At 35.6% G+C, this 15,126-nt stretch overlaps 1 protein-coding gene across 1 annotated transcript in view; it reads right to left on the bottom strand.

Annotated features, from left to right (window-relative positions):
* The window catches only part of LOC122725854 (protoheme IX farnesyltransferase, mitochondrial), an 81,890-nt gene that overhangs the window by 11,761 nt on the left and 55,003 nt on the right, over positions 1-15,126 (bottom strand). Inside the window, exons 5-6 of the mRNA XM_043963201.1 lie at positions 11,765-11,835; positions 4,364-4,596 (exon numbers count right to left, since the gene is read on the bottom strand). Of these exons, the coding sequence (XP_043819136.1) occupies positions 4,364-4,596; positions 11,765-11,835 (304 nt within the window). The remainder of the gene's footprint in view (positions 1-4,363; positions 4,597-11,764; positions 11,836-15,126) is intronic.

Here is a 15,126-nt window from a genome sequence, read left to right as displayed (position 1 = left end):
AGTAGCAGCAAGCTTTGGGAACTAAGCCCAGAAATGGTAAGGGGAATTGACAATTGATCAGAAAGAGATTACAGGGTATCCCCCTGTGCTGGCAACTGGCACAAGGTTGGGCACTGTTTGGCAACTGCACTGCCAAGAGGAATGCTTGTTACAAGGAAGCTGGGGCCCTTCCTGGGTAAGGACCAGAGCACACTCCAGGAGAGTGGTGATTACACTTCTCACTGAAAAACACCACCTTGGAAGCAATGAAAACTTACTGTGAAAACATTAATTCGAAAAAAGCCTGAAGCTTGGCAAAATGCCTCTCTCCCAACCCACTCCCTCAGAGTGAGCTGAGCTTAACTTTAACATAAAGTTCAAAGTCAGGAAATAGTCTGGAAAAATAAGTAAAAAAGAAAAAAGGAACCTGACCACAAAGATTTTGGTGATAGGAAAGATCAAGACAAACCCAGAAGACAATGATGTAAAAAACAGTTACAAGCAAAACCTCGAAGAAAATATACAAATTGGATACAAGCCCAACAAGAATTGCTAGAAGGGGGCAGCTAGGTGGCGCAGTGGATAAAGCACTGGCCTTGGATTCAGGAGGACCTGAGTTCAAATCCAGCCTCAGAAACTTGGCACTTAACTAGCTGTGTGACTCTGGGCAAGTCACTTAACCCTCATTGCCCTGCCAAAAAAAAAAAAATTAAGAATTGCTAGAAGATTTAAAGAAAGAGATAAAAGTGGGAATGAGGTGAGAGAGAGAAGAGATCCAGGAGTATTAAGCCATATTGAATAGGGAGGACTACTCTAAGGAAAAGAGAGGGTAAACCAAGTTGTGGTCGTCTTTTTCTGAAGTTTTCACATGGCAACGAAATAACAAACTCCCTGCCTCAACTCCTTGCCCCTACCATGTGAGAACATAGTTGATTTTTGAGATAGTAATGGAACACACGTGTCCCAGTGAAACATGATGAATTAAAAGACCATGCTACAAGAATTAATGCATACTAGCTTAGGCACATTGGCAACAAAGGTTGCCAAAAAAAAAAAAGAGAGAAATTCTAAGTTTTAAGCTTCAAAATTTCTGTCAAACAACAAGTGTTGGAAGGCAGCCAAGAAAAAGATTCAACTGTCAAGAAAAACAAATTTGAATAGCAAGAGAATAACTTTATCTAGGAGAAATCAAAGAAGAGATTGAAATATGATGTTCCAAAAAGCAAAGGAGACATGGCTTCATACATAATACATATCACAAAGTTGAGACCAAAGCAAAAATTGGCTTTTCAATAAAATGTAGAAATGAATTACCCTCCAAAAGAAACCAAGGCTAAAAAGGGTATTTAATATTTAAACATTATCAGAAAAATAAAAAGAAAGAGAAATTAGAAAGAGAAACAAAAGACGAGAGACAAAAAGACAGAGAGACATAGAGGAGATCTCTTAGGTAGGGAAAAGTGAGATAAGAGACAGAATGAAGCCATAGATGTTGGTGCTTGGCCTCAGAGAGAAAATAAAGGAAGTAGGGTTTTTAAAAAAATCTCTAGCTTTGCTTGGGACCAAGCTGGAGGTATGGAAAGAGTAGTGATGCTTATGGGAGGGAGTCTGTAAAGGAGAAGTCAGAATTTAGTCCTATCAGAGGAAGTAAAGTGGGGATATCAAGGGATATTCTCTTGGAGGCAAAGGAGGGAGGAAAGGGGACCTTGTAACAGCTTTCCTTTGGAAGAAGTGGGCACCCCTTTTCTGAGCAGTAGTTGAGCTTCCCAGCACTCTGTTTCAGATCAAGAAAGGGCTTCACTATTGAGAAGGGATAGGGAGTCTGTGTGAAATTACTGGAATCCAATTAGTATAAGCAAAACTCACCTTAGGGGCCAAGTTCTGGTTTTCAAATGGAAGAAGAAAGGAGGAGGTAGATAAATATTAAATTAGCTTTAGGGGGTGCAGCTAGGTGGCACAGTGGATAAAGCACTGGCCCTGGATTCAGGAGGACCTGAGTTCAAATCTGGCCTCAGACACTTGACACTTATTAGCTGTGTGACCCTGGGCATGTCACTTAACCCTCATTGCCCTGCTCCCCCACCCCCAAAAAATTAGCTTTAGAAAACTCAGGACTATTATAACCTTAAATGTGAATGTGTTTAACACAACAATAAAATGAAAGGATATGGTAGAATAGACAGAAAATAACAGACAAAGGTGAGGGCTAGAATAAAATTTTTATGTTTTTGGCAGGAGCTAAACTTATAGTCTCAAAAAAGGCAATAATAAAAATTAAGAATGTTCAGAGAAACAAAGAGGGGGAACTACACTGTGGTTAAATATAATATCATTAAATATATATGTAATAAAGGCCATGATATCTGAGTTTTTAGAGGAAAAGCTAACTGAATTGAAAAAAATACAGATAGTAAGACAATAATTGCAGGAGACTTTAATGTTCCTTTTTCATAGTTAACAAAACATAACCAAAAAAAACCCCACAGAAAAGATAAACAAGCTAAACAGAATGATGAAAAAATTCCATTTTTAAAGAAAGACTTACAGAAACTTCTGAATGGGGATACTGAAGAATGTATATGTTTCTCAGTATCACATGGTATCTTTACAAAATTATAAAATTGGTCATGTTTGGGCAGAAATAAATAAAAAAATAAATGTAAAAAGGTAAAAATATTAAACATTTATAAACAAAAACAGTGAAACTAGTAATTAATACAGGGAATATAAGAAAAGAAAGATAAAGAGAAAAACTACATCGCAGTGAAAAGTACCATGTGTATATGCATGTGTGTGTGTGTGTGTGTGTGTGTGTGTGTGTATCCACAAATACACACATCCCAAATGACACAGCATTTAAGCATTTAAAGGAAAAGATTAAGGAACAACATCTTGAAAGATAAGAGAAAGAAAAAAATAAGAGAAAGAATAAATAGTATAGTAATAAATCAGATGCCATTTTTGTTAGTTTTTTCACTTTGTGGTCCATACATGCATACACATATACTGACATACTCATACAAGGAAGAGTGTGAAGGGAACCCAAGAGAGGTCCAGTCAATGTGTCTAAGCAAATTTCAAGGAGGAAATGAAGACTTTTAGATGAGGCAATGAGAAAAGGTTTCATAGGGAGCTCACAGAAAAAGACAGATACTCATCTGTGGAGAAAAATATATTAAAAAATGAAAATTCAAATAAGAAAGAATATTGCCAAAAATACTGTGTGTATGTGTGGACAAGTCATATTGTTGTTCAACAAAGATATTAATAGTCATATCAGGGAAGAAAAATGAGGGTAGAAGTAATTCCTCTGATACTTGCAACCTAGGTGACCTTAAATTCCCTGGGCCTCAGTTTCCTCATCTGTAGAATAAAAAGGTTGGATGAGGGGGCCTTTGAAGACCATTCCAGGTATAGATCTATGATACTATGATTTTTCAAGGTGGATCAATCCTTTTTCTTATTGCTAGTGATTTTATGAAAAGCTTCAGAAATGTGGCAGGTAGAGAGATACAAAATGGCAAGCTTTTTTGATCTTCCATGTAAAAAACATATACTTGCATGTATTATAGAAGATGCAAACATCTTAAAAACTTTGCAAAACTGTTGTCTAACAGTTCCTTTCCTTCTCCTAAGTTACACATGGCAACCACTTTATGAATTATGAATATTTCCTAAAAATTATATTTTGATGTGTAAAATTTAAACTCTGGAAGACCAAGATCTCCTAATTTCTCAGTGCTTTAGGTGCCCATTGTATCAATATTTTAAATAGAAATATCAAAATAATCCAGTTGCTAACAACAATAACAACAAAAGGCTCTTTTATCTGTATGGAAGAAAAACAAACTTTACATTACAAAAGACAATTAGGTGATCTGTTAATAAAGTAAAACCATATTGTAATGTTAAATGAAGGATACCTACTGGCTAACTTCTCTCTTTAAGCAGTGGGCTCTGACCACCAATTTGTCAGCACAAATGCGTTTGTGATTGTGTTTGTATTAGGAATTTTACATTCACTTCTTTTTGTTATATTGTTAGTGTACTAATGTAGTACTCTTTCTTACTTCCCCTTTCCTTTCATATTCCTCCAAAATGGAAATGTATGTCATATTTGCTCTGATAGCATAGGATCGAACTAGAAAATATACAATTTCTTCATGGTTCCAAATTCTCAGTAATTTAAAGTGTCAGCAGTACATCTGTTAATAACATTGGTAATGAATATGGAAGAATGTAAAACAAGTTTTCAGTGCTAGGGAAAAAATATCCATTTTATTAGTATGTACTAATATGAGCACAGAAGAGAAGCATAGTTTCTTGGCATCTGTTTCAGTTATCCATTGATAGAAAGAAGATTTTATATCACTTAGCTACTCACCAGCATCAAGGCTACCAGTAGCTGCAGTCCAGCCCATGACTGGTGGGATGGCTCCAACAAGGGCTCCCACCCACGTGTTGGCAATACTAATTCTTTTCATAGGTGTATAACAGCAGGTGTACAGGAAAATGTTGAAAGCACCCAGAACTCCTGTGAGTGGATTTACCCCCCATGTCAGGAGTGCAATTCCTGGAATAGCACAGCATGTAGCAAAAGAAACAGCTAGCAGAGGACTGTAAGAGAGCAAAGAACAGAAATATTAATTATTGCTTAGAACTTAAAATTTTATAAGCAGGGAATAATCTATCCTTGTATTTAAAATAATCCTTTCTCTACACTAGAGATATTAATTTGATTTCTTATATATTATAGGAAATAGACACCTTGGGGGCAGAGTGAAGATGGTAAAGTGAACTCAGCATTTTTACTGAGTTCTCTCAACATACCTCTATAACAACTTAAAGAAATGTGTTAAACCAAATTCTAGGTGGAAAAAAGAACATTTAGTCATATTGAATCATTTGTCCAGGCCAGGGAAACTTAGAAAGAGAGGCCTATGGACAACTGAGGTAGAAGTATGGTATGGCATAAGTGGCACCAGTTCTGGGGTAGCAGTAGCATCAGCAGCCAAGTGCCTTGGAAGGGTAAGGGGACTGCATGTCTGTTAAGAGATCCCAGGGGATCTTTGTTCTAGCATTGGGAGTAGGATTTGGAGCCATTTAGCAACTCTGTCACCCATTACTCAGAATAGGGTTGTAGTTCCAGGGTGGAAAGAATTTGCTGATATCACACTACTCTGGAAGTACCACAAAACTTACAGGCATCCACTTTGTTGTAAAAGCAATAAAAGCTCATAAAAGATAGAAGCTCAGGCCAGACATTCCTTCTAATCCCCAGACGTAAGCAGAAACCAACTCTAAAAAAGGTACAAAGTTGAGAAATAGGCTAGGAAAAAAGAGCAAATAAAAAAAAAAGAACCTAACCATAAAGTTACTCTGGTGATAGGGAACTATAAAACACAAACTTAGAAGAAGACAATAACTTAAAAACATCTACAAGCAAAGCCTCAAAGTAAAATACAGTTTGGACAGAAGCCCAATAAGAATTTTTAGAAAAACTAAAGAAAAAATATAAAAAAGTAAAAAAAAAAAATCAAATGAGAGCAGTTGAGGAAAAATAGATAAAAATGAGTATAATGTAAAGAAAGAATGAAGAGAGAATTAATAGTCTGACAAGAGATTAAAAAAATACTAAAGAAAATTACTCCTTAAAAATCAGAATTGGCAAATGCAAAAAGGTACAAAATCTCACTGAAGAAAACAGCTGCATAAAAATTATAATTGATCAAATAGAAGCTAATGATTCCATGAGACTCAAGAAACAATAAGACAAAGGGGCAGCTAGATGGTGCAATGGATAGAGCACAGGCCCTGGAGTCAGGAGTACCTGAATTCAAATCCTCAGACACTTAACACTTACTAGCTGTGTGACCCTGGGCACTTAACCCCAATTGCCTCACTAAAAAAAAAAAAGAAAAAAAAAAAAGAAGAAGAAACAATAAGACAAAGTCAAAAGAATGAAAAAATAGAATAAATGTGAAATATCTCACAGAAAAACAACTGACCTGGAAACTGGATAGAGAAGAGATCATTTAAGAAGTATTAGACTACCTGAAAGAAGCAACAACAACAATAGCCTAGACAACATATTTCAAGAACCAGAAGGTAAAAAAAAATGGAAAGAATCCACTTCCTGAAAGTCACCTCTTAAAAGATATCCCAAAGTCACTTCCAGGTAAAGGAGAAAATACTGTGAGCAGCCAAAAAAAAAAAAAAAAAGAATTCTAAAACTATGGAGCCACAGCCAAGATCATTCAAGATTTAGCAGCTACAATGACAAAGGAATGGAGGGCTTGACACATTATGTTTTGTAAAGATCATGTTGCTAAGATCACAACCAGGAATAACCTACCCAGTAAAATTGAGCACAATCCTACTAGGGAAAAAGAAATTGGATATTTCATGAATTAGAGGACATGTATGCAAACGTGAATGCAAAATCTGACATCTAAACATAATATTCAAAAGAAGCATAAAAAGGTAAATATGGGGCAGCTATGTGGCGCAGTGGATAGAGCACCAGCCCTGGAGTCAGGAGGACCTGAGTTCAAATCCGGCCTCAGACACTTAACACTTACTAGCTGTGTGACCCTGGGCAAGTCACTTAACCCCAATTGCCTCACTAAAAAAAAGAAAGAAAAAAAAAAAGGTAAATATGACTGAGAAATCATAAAGGACTTAACAAGGTTAAACTGTTTATACTCCAATATGAGAATATGATACATGTAACCGCTAAGAACATCATTATCATTAGGAAAATTAGAAGATGTCTACTTAGAATACATGAGTGTGAGTCTATTATACTGGGACAATCTCCATAGAAGAATGGGATGGTGAGAAAGAAGGATGCAAGGGGAGGAGGAAAAGAAAGAAAGAATGGGGAAATTATCTCACAGAAATGAGGGATACAAAGAAGAGTTTTTACAATGGAAGGGAAAACAGGGTTGGGGGGGAGGGTAGAACTCTTGAACCTTACTCTCATGTGAACTGGTTCAAAAAGGAAGAATGTGTACACACACACACACACACACACACACACACACACACACGCACACACACAGGGTTGGGTATAATCTTACTTAACAGGGAAGTAGGAGAGGAAAAAAGAAGGTAGATTAAAAGAAGGGGCTGGAAGCAAAACAGATTTTTGAGGAAGGGTCCCAGCAAAAAAGAGAAGGATAAATAGACAAGAACAGGGCGGAGGGAAATATATGTATATGTACATGCAATTATAATTGTGAATGTGAATGGGATGAACTCACTAATAAAACAGAAGAGGATAACACAATGGATCAGAAACCAGGATCAAACAATGGGGTTTTTTTGGCGAGGCAATTGGGGTTGAGTGACTTGCCTAGGGTTTTTACACTATTGTTGTTTGTCCTTTGTTCTCAAAGAGGACCATGACATCAGCATGATGTCATGACTTGTAGTGAAGTAGATTTAAGTGAGGGAGGGCTGTGAAAAGTCACCAACCTCACTCTCTCCTCCAGAGCCATCTGGGTCCAGTGGCAAGATATATATCCGGATGATTGAAGCCCCAGGTGTTTTAATGTAATTGGGGTTAAGTGACTTGCCCAGGGTTACACAGCTAATAAGTGTCTAAGGTAAGATTTGAACTCAGGTTCTCCCAACTTCTGGGCCAGTGCTCTATCCACTGCACCACCTAGCTACCCCTCAAATGATTTACAAGAGACACACTTGAAACAGAGACACACTGAGTTAAAGGGGCTAGAGCAGAATCTCTTATTTATTAGCACAAGTTTAAAAGGCAAGATTAGCAATAACAATATCAGACAAAGTAGAAACAAAAACAGACCTACTGATAAGAGATGATTAAAGAAACTACATTTTGTTAAAAGGTACCACAGACAATGAAATAATATCAATCAATACTAAACATATAGGCACCAAATGGCATAGCACCCAAATTCTTGAAGGATAAGTTAATAAACAAGTTATAGGAAAAAATAGTAGAAACTATACTAATAAGGGACCTCAATTTACCCGCTCTTAGGCATAAATAAATTTAACTAGAAATATGTTCTGCATTATTTCATATGTATAATCGGTATCATATTTCTTGCTTTCTCAATGGTTGGGGAAAGGGAAAGAGGGAAGAAGAGAATTCAGAATTCAAAAAAAATGTAATGAATGTTTTAAATAAATAAATAAGAAAAAAAAATTTAACTATAAAAAAATCCAAGAAAGAAGTTAAGGAGATGAGCAGAATTTTAGAAGAGTTATAGAAAACTGACTGGGAATAGAAAGGAGTATAGCTGTTTCTCAGATATACATGTACATGGCACCTTCACCAAAAATGACCATTTATTAGGGCAAAAAAATTTCACAAATGCAGAAAATCAGAACTATAAAATGTACCCTTTGCACAGACCATAATGCAATAAAAATTATATTCAATAAAGAGCCTTGGAAACATAGATTAAAAATTAACTAGAAACTAAATAATCTAATCTAAAAGAATGAGTGGGTCAAAGAAGAAATCAAAGGAAAAAACCCTCATAATTTCATTGAAGATAATGAGAACAATGAGACAACATATCACAATTTGTGGGATGCAGCCTAAGCGATTCTTAGAGAAAGAGCAGATCAAAGAATTGGGAATGCACCTAAAAAAGTAGAAAAAGAACAAATTAAAAATACCCAATTAAACACCAAAATAGAAACCCTGGAAATTAAAGAAGAAATTAATGAAATTTGAAGTTCAAAAAATCAAAACATTTAATTGATGTATAAACTAAGATGGTTTTATGAAAAAAGATAAACCACATACTAATTTCATTTAAAATGGAAGAAAATCAAATATCAAAAATGAAAAGGGTAAATGCACAATCAATAAAGATGATTTGAAGCAATAATTAGAAGTTATTTTTTTCTTGGTAACCCTTTAACAATAAAGTATAAAAAAAATCAAACAAGTGATCAATAACTTCCCTATAAAAAAACTGCCAGGACCAGATAGATTTACAAGCTAATTTTACCAAACAATTGAAGAATTATTAATTCCAATATTACATAAATTGTCTCAAAAAAGAGGTAAGGAGGCGTTCTACCAAATTCTTTTGTGACATGAATGTGATTATGATAAGTAAATCAGAAAGAGCAAAAAAGGAGAAAAAAATTATAGATAAATTTCCATAATGAATATTGAATACAAACATTTTTAAATGAAATACTAGCAAGGAGATTATAAAAATATATCACAAAGATCACACTGATCAGGCTAGATTTATACCAGAAATGCAGGGCTGGTTCAATACTGACCATATCAACAAATAAAACAAAAGATTGTATCAATAGATACAGAAAAAGCTTTCGACAAAAATAAAACATCCACTCATTAAAAGCACTAAAAAAGCACAGGAATAAATGAAGCTTTTCTTAAAATGTAAGTAATATTTATTTAAAACCAAAAATAAGCATGATCTGTAATGGGAATAAACTAGAAGCCTTTCCAATAAGATCAAGGTTGAAGCAAAGATGTCTATTATTACTCAGTGTTGTACTAGAAATGCTAGCTATTTGGGGGCGGGGGCGGGGAAGGAGAGAGGAAGAGAATTTGGAACACAAAGTTTTAAAAAGAAATTTGATGTCAAAATTTGTATTTACACGTAATTTGAGAAAATAAAATGTAATGGAAGAAATGATTGACAAAATAAAAAAAAAGAAAGAAATGCCAGCTATAGTATAGATAAGAAAAAGATATGGAAAGAATAAGAATAGGCAATAAGGAAATAAAATATCACTTTTTCCATATGATATGATGATATAATTAGAGAATCCTAGAGAATGAACTGAAAAGAACTTTAGCAAAATAAACACATATAAATCATCGGCATTTCTATACATCACAACTTTCCCCATTATGGTTTCAATATATTGTGGGTCAATGAAAGAAATTAAATGGGAATTTTTGGGGAGTTTTGCAGAAGACACACATGACATGCGGAGGCCAGAAGATGATAGAAAAAGTTTAGAAACTCAGAAATGCATATATATGTATAATATCAACATATTTTATTTTTAATACCATGATAATTCGAACTCTTTCTGTGGTATGAAGTGATGGCCAAAATTTTTTATAGATTTTCCAAACTGTAGGGGCACTGTACCTCTAACTCCCATGATGCGGAAAGGATGACTGTATGTTATCAACAAAACCCAGTAGGAAGAGATAGAAGGAGAAATTCCACTTAAAAGTAACTGAAGGAGGCAGCTAGGTGGTACAGTGGATAGAGCACCGGCCCTGGAGTCAGGAGTACCTGAGTTCAAATCCGGCCTCAGACACTTAACACTTACTAGCTGTGTGACCCTGGGCAAGTCACTTAACCCCTACTGCCTCACTAAAAAAAATAAAATAAAAAAAAATAAAGTAAAATAAAAGTAACTGAAGACAGCATAAAATACTTGGGAGTCTCCCTGCCCAGACACACACAGGAACTATATGAATACAATTACAAAAAATCCTTCATAGAAATAAAACTGTGCTGATTGATGGCTTGTTCAATTTCTTTTTTGTAAGATAGCCTTGCTCAAGGATTCTTGTTCCTCTTCCATTATTCTGGGCAATTTATATTTTTGGTAAAGATTCATTCATTTCACTCAAATTGTCAGATTTATTGACACATAATTGGGCAACATAGTTACTAATAATTAATTGCTTTACTTTCTTCTTTACTAGTGGTGAATTTACCTATTTGATTTTTGATGCTGGTAATTTGGTTTTCTTCTTTTAACCAAGGGCTCATCTACTTTATCCCCCTCCCCCAAATAAAACCAGTTTCTAGGTTGTTGTTTTTTAATTAGTTCAATGGTTTCTTTCAGTTTTATTCATTTCTCCTTTGATTTTCAGAGTTTTCAATTTGTTATTGAATTGGGGATTTTAAATTTGTTCCTTTTCTAGGTTTTTAAAAAAAATTGCATGCCCAATTCATTGATCTGCTCTTTCTCTTTTTTATTGATGTAATAGTTTAGAAGTATAAATATACCCTTAGTACTTCCTTAGCTGCATTTCATAAATTTTGGTATGCCTTTTAAATTCTAATGTATTGAATTTGCGAGAAAGAAGTAGAGAGGTAGCAGCAGTTTAATTCTGAATACATGGCCTTATCAGCTGTCAGATTCCTTAACACTTAAATGTTTCTTCTAATTGAAGTATGGATTTTTTTGAAAGTCATTTATACTAAGAGCGCTGCTCCTGGATTTCTACCACTATGCTCAATATTGTATTCAAGAAGAAACTACATCGTATCATATCACTTTGTCTCCCCAACACATGATAAACATCATGAGAATTTAAATGCATTGTGTGGTATTTTGGTTTCTAGTGAAGAGTATTTTATTAGTCATATGACTTTTTAGTGGTGTGTCTACTTTTAGTCTCTCATGGGAATGCTAGTCTAACTGTATAGGGAAATGAAATGGGTATAAGCATTTATATAGTACCTACTACATACTAGGCACTGTGTTAAGTGCTTTATAAATATTATCACACTTAATTTTCACAACAACCTTGTAAGGTAGGTGCTACTAATATCACTATTTTATGGTTGAAAAAACTGAGGCAGCAGAGGTTAAGTGACTTGCTCAGGGATACAAAGCTATTAAGTGTCTGAGACTGTATTTGAATTCAGACCTTCCTGACTCCAGGCCCAGCATTCTATCCACTGTACCACCTAGTTACCTCAAAATCAACGGAAAAGACAGGGCATAAAGAGAATAGGATTAATGTATTACTCCCATGGGATATGTATTACCTTACCTGATCTGTCCTCGAACCAGAGGTCTGTTCTTTGTTCTGCTCATATTTGAATCAAATGGAACCTCAAAGAACTGCAGTGAAGAATAAAATGATAGATGAGACAAAAAAGTATTAAAATTATTTTTACAAGAATGATTATCTTTCTAGTTACTTTATTCTTTTTTCTTCTTCATACTTTATTTTGTTTTTTCCAGTTACATGTAAAGATAGTTTTCAACATTCGTTTTAGTAAGATTTCAAGTTCCTAATTTTTTCCCTACCCTCCCTTCCCTTCCCTCTCCCGAAGCCAGCAAGCAATCTGATACAAGTTATATATTATATGTATGTTAAACATATTTCCACATTAATCATGTTGTGAGAGAAGAATCAAAAAAGGAAAAAAAAACCACAAGAAAGAAGAAACAACGACATAAGTGAAAATAGTATGTTTCAATCTGCGTTCTGATTCCATAGTTCTTTTTCTGGATATGGAGAGCATTTTCCATCATAAGTATTTTGGTATTTTCTTGGATCACTGTGTTGCTGAGAAGAATTACTTTTCTCTTAATATTATAGACTTTGGAAAGTAACTTTTATTGAAATACTACTCTGATGCTTCATTATGCCATAGAAGTGACTCTTCATGGCAAATTCAAGCCCAAAAGGCTTTAATAGAGGATTGTCATTTGAGGACCAAACTATATAAGGGCCCCATCACCAGACTGGCTAAAGGGTAATGACATTTTTGGCTATGGCAACTCTCAAAGAATGTCTACTATTCATAGAAGGGTAGAGGTTCATATAGTAGAGTGAATATTTTAGCTACAGGTAACTGAGGTTACATTAAGAGATGTGGTTCCAGGGGGCAGCTAGGTGGTGCAGTGGATTCAGGATTCAGGATCCCTGGATTCAGGAGGACCTGAGTTCAAATCCAGCCTCAGACACTTGACACTTACTAGCTGTGTGACCCTGGGCAAGTCACTTAACCCTCATTGGCCACCCCCAAAAAAGATGTGGTTCCTCAGAACAGTGAGGTAGCTATACCACTGTGCTCTACCTATGTCAGATTGTATCTGGAGTATTATGTTCAGTTTTGGGCATCATAGTTTAAGAAGCTGGATAAATACTTGTGTTATAGTACGGATCCTCTTTGTGCATGTGTTAGACCTGAAGGATACTAAAGGTCCCTCTAACTCTTAAATTCTATGAATACTCACAATGATGAAGTTACAAGTCCCTGAAACATCAAAATATTGCATAATAAATTTCATTTCAGTTTAAATTTGATAAACTAAATAAAAACAACTGACATTTTAATAGCACTTTAACATCTGCAATGTACTTTCTATCTATCATTTGAACCTCACAACAAATATGTTAGGTAGACACTACAGGTCCTGTTATCCCTGTTTTTGAAGTCAGGAAACTGGGGCTAAAAAAATTAAAGTTATTTTGCCCATGGTCACACACCTAGCCTATAGGAGGCTGGGATTTGAATCTAGGCACTCCATCTCCATCTCCAGCACTCTATCAACTACAAGATGCTGACAACTGGCATTCCTTAAAAGAAGAATGATGAGGTCAAAGGGTAGATTGCAGAGGATTTAAAAAAGAATAAGTGGGGCAGCTAGGTGGCACAGTGAATAGAGCACCAGCTCTGGAGTCAGGAGGACCTGAGTTAAAATCTGGTCTCAGACACTTAATAGTTACTAGCTGTGTGACCCTGGGCAAGCCACTTAACCCCAATTGCCTCACCAAAAAATAATAATAATAATAATAATAAGCAATGAGAATAAAGGCTCCAAGTGGGACTTTTAGACTTTTGAGTTAGGGAGAGATAACGGAATGATTAGCAGTGGGGATGGAAGGACTGTAAGTTCAGTTTTATTTTTAAAGGATGGAGGAAATGTAACTAGTTAGAGGTAGGTGGTAAGGGGTCAGTAGGCAGAGAGATGAAGATAGAAAGTGGGAGTTACAGTGGGGACAATCTATCTATTGGAAAATGAGATCGAGAGTGAATGACAATGAATCAAGGGTGAATGTGGAAGGGTTGGCCTTGGGAAGAATTGGACATAACTGAAAATAACTAAACAAACAACAAAAAACTAAACAGTTAGCTTTGTGATTGTTTCAATTCTATTCATTAGTATGTGATGGATTCAGGTATTTTATTGATATATAACTGAGGAAAAAACATGAAGTCTTTGGGGGAATGGTTCCGAGGAGGGCTAGATACAAGCATTGGCTAACATAAACCTAAGGCAGAGAAGTTGTTAGCACCTATGTAATGAAAATATTCATTTTTCAAATGTCCCTAAAATTTGTCTCAGGCAATTGTGGGGAGGTAGAAAAAGACCCCAAGGGGATAAGGTTCAAAATTAGAAAGCAAATGATAGAATATGCTGAGACTATGATGGAGGAAAAAAACCAAACCTTGGTGTTTGTTTTTTGGATGTAGAAACAGAAGAGATAAAGATAAAATTCACTGAAAGAGTGTTTCATCATTGAAAAGTAGGCTGAAGTGAAAAAAACTGCTTCTAAGGACTAACACATAAATATTCCCTGTTGAGAGTGAGGGAGTATCAAGGTCTCTTATGTGAAGGAAAATGTCTTTGGGAATTGTGGGTTTTCTTGGACTTAGAAGAAACATACTACCTTGGCCCTAGAGATGAAGTAAAAGATTAGAGGGGTGACGTACAGTCACTATAACCAGCCAAATTCATAGGATGAAACAGCTATAAGGACAAGACCAAAAAGTTGAGACATGAAGGAACTAAGAAGAGCTTTCCTTCTATTAGGGGTTTGGGACTAGAATTAAACTACAAGAACCTTTGTGACCTGTCATTTCTGATCTTTAAATTACCAGTACACCATCTGCTATCCCTTGTTCCCTCTGTTACTTCTAGGATCTCCTAATACCCACAATACTCAGTAACTTCTCCTGTGAAGTTCATGCTATTCATCTCATAATCAAAATCTTGGTAGCTATTGTCTACAGACCTCCAGGTCACTCCCCTTTCTTCCTAACCCTATTCCAAACCTTTTCAACCCTTTCAAGTCTCTCATGGATCCCCTTTCCCCCACTCTCTTGTCCCTTATATATTTACGGAAAAACTTAAAGGCCATTTGCAATGTGTGCTCTCTCATCTTGTATCACTCAGATGTCTTCTGCCACTATCTCCCTTCCTTCATGCCTGTTTCACACAAAGAAGTAGTACTAGGGCAAACTCCTCTACCTAAATAAATGACCCCATTCTACCCCATCTCCTCCATCAGATTGCTTCCTCTATCCTCCTCACTCTATCACTTATCTTTAGTTTTCCCCTGTCTACTGGCTCTTTCACTACCATCTTCAAACATGCCTATGTCTCCACCATCCTTAA

The sequence above is a fragment of the Dromiciops gliroides genome, chromosome 4 (assembly GCF_019393635.1).
Source record: "Dromiciops gliroides isolate mDroGli1 chromosome 4, mDroGli1.pri, whole genome shotgun sequence".
Classification (NCBI taxonomy): domain Eukaryota; kingdom Metazoa; phylum Chordata; class Mammalia; order Microbiotheria; family Microbiotheriidae; genus Dromiciops; species Dromiciops gliroides.
Note: the sequence above shows the minus strand (reverse complement) of the source record. Positions and strands in the feature narration are given on the sequence as shown.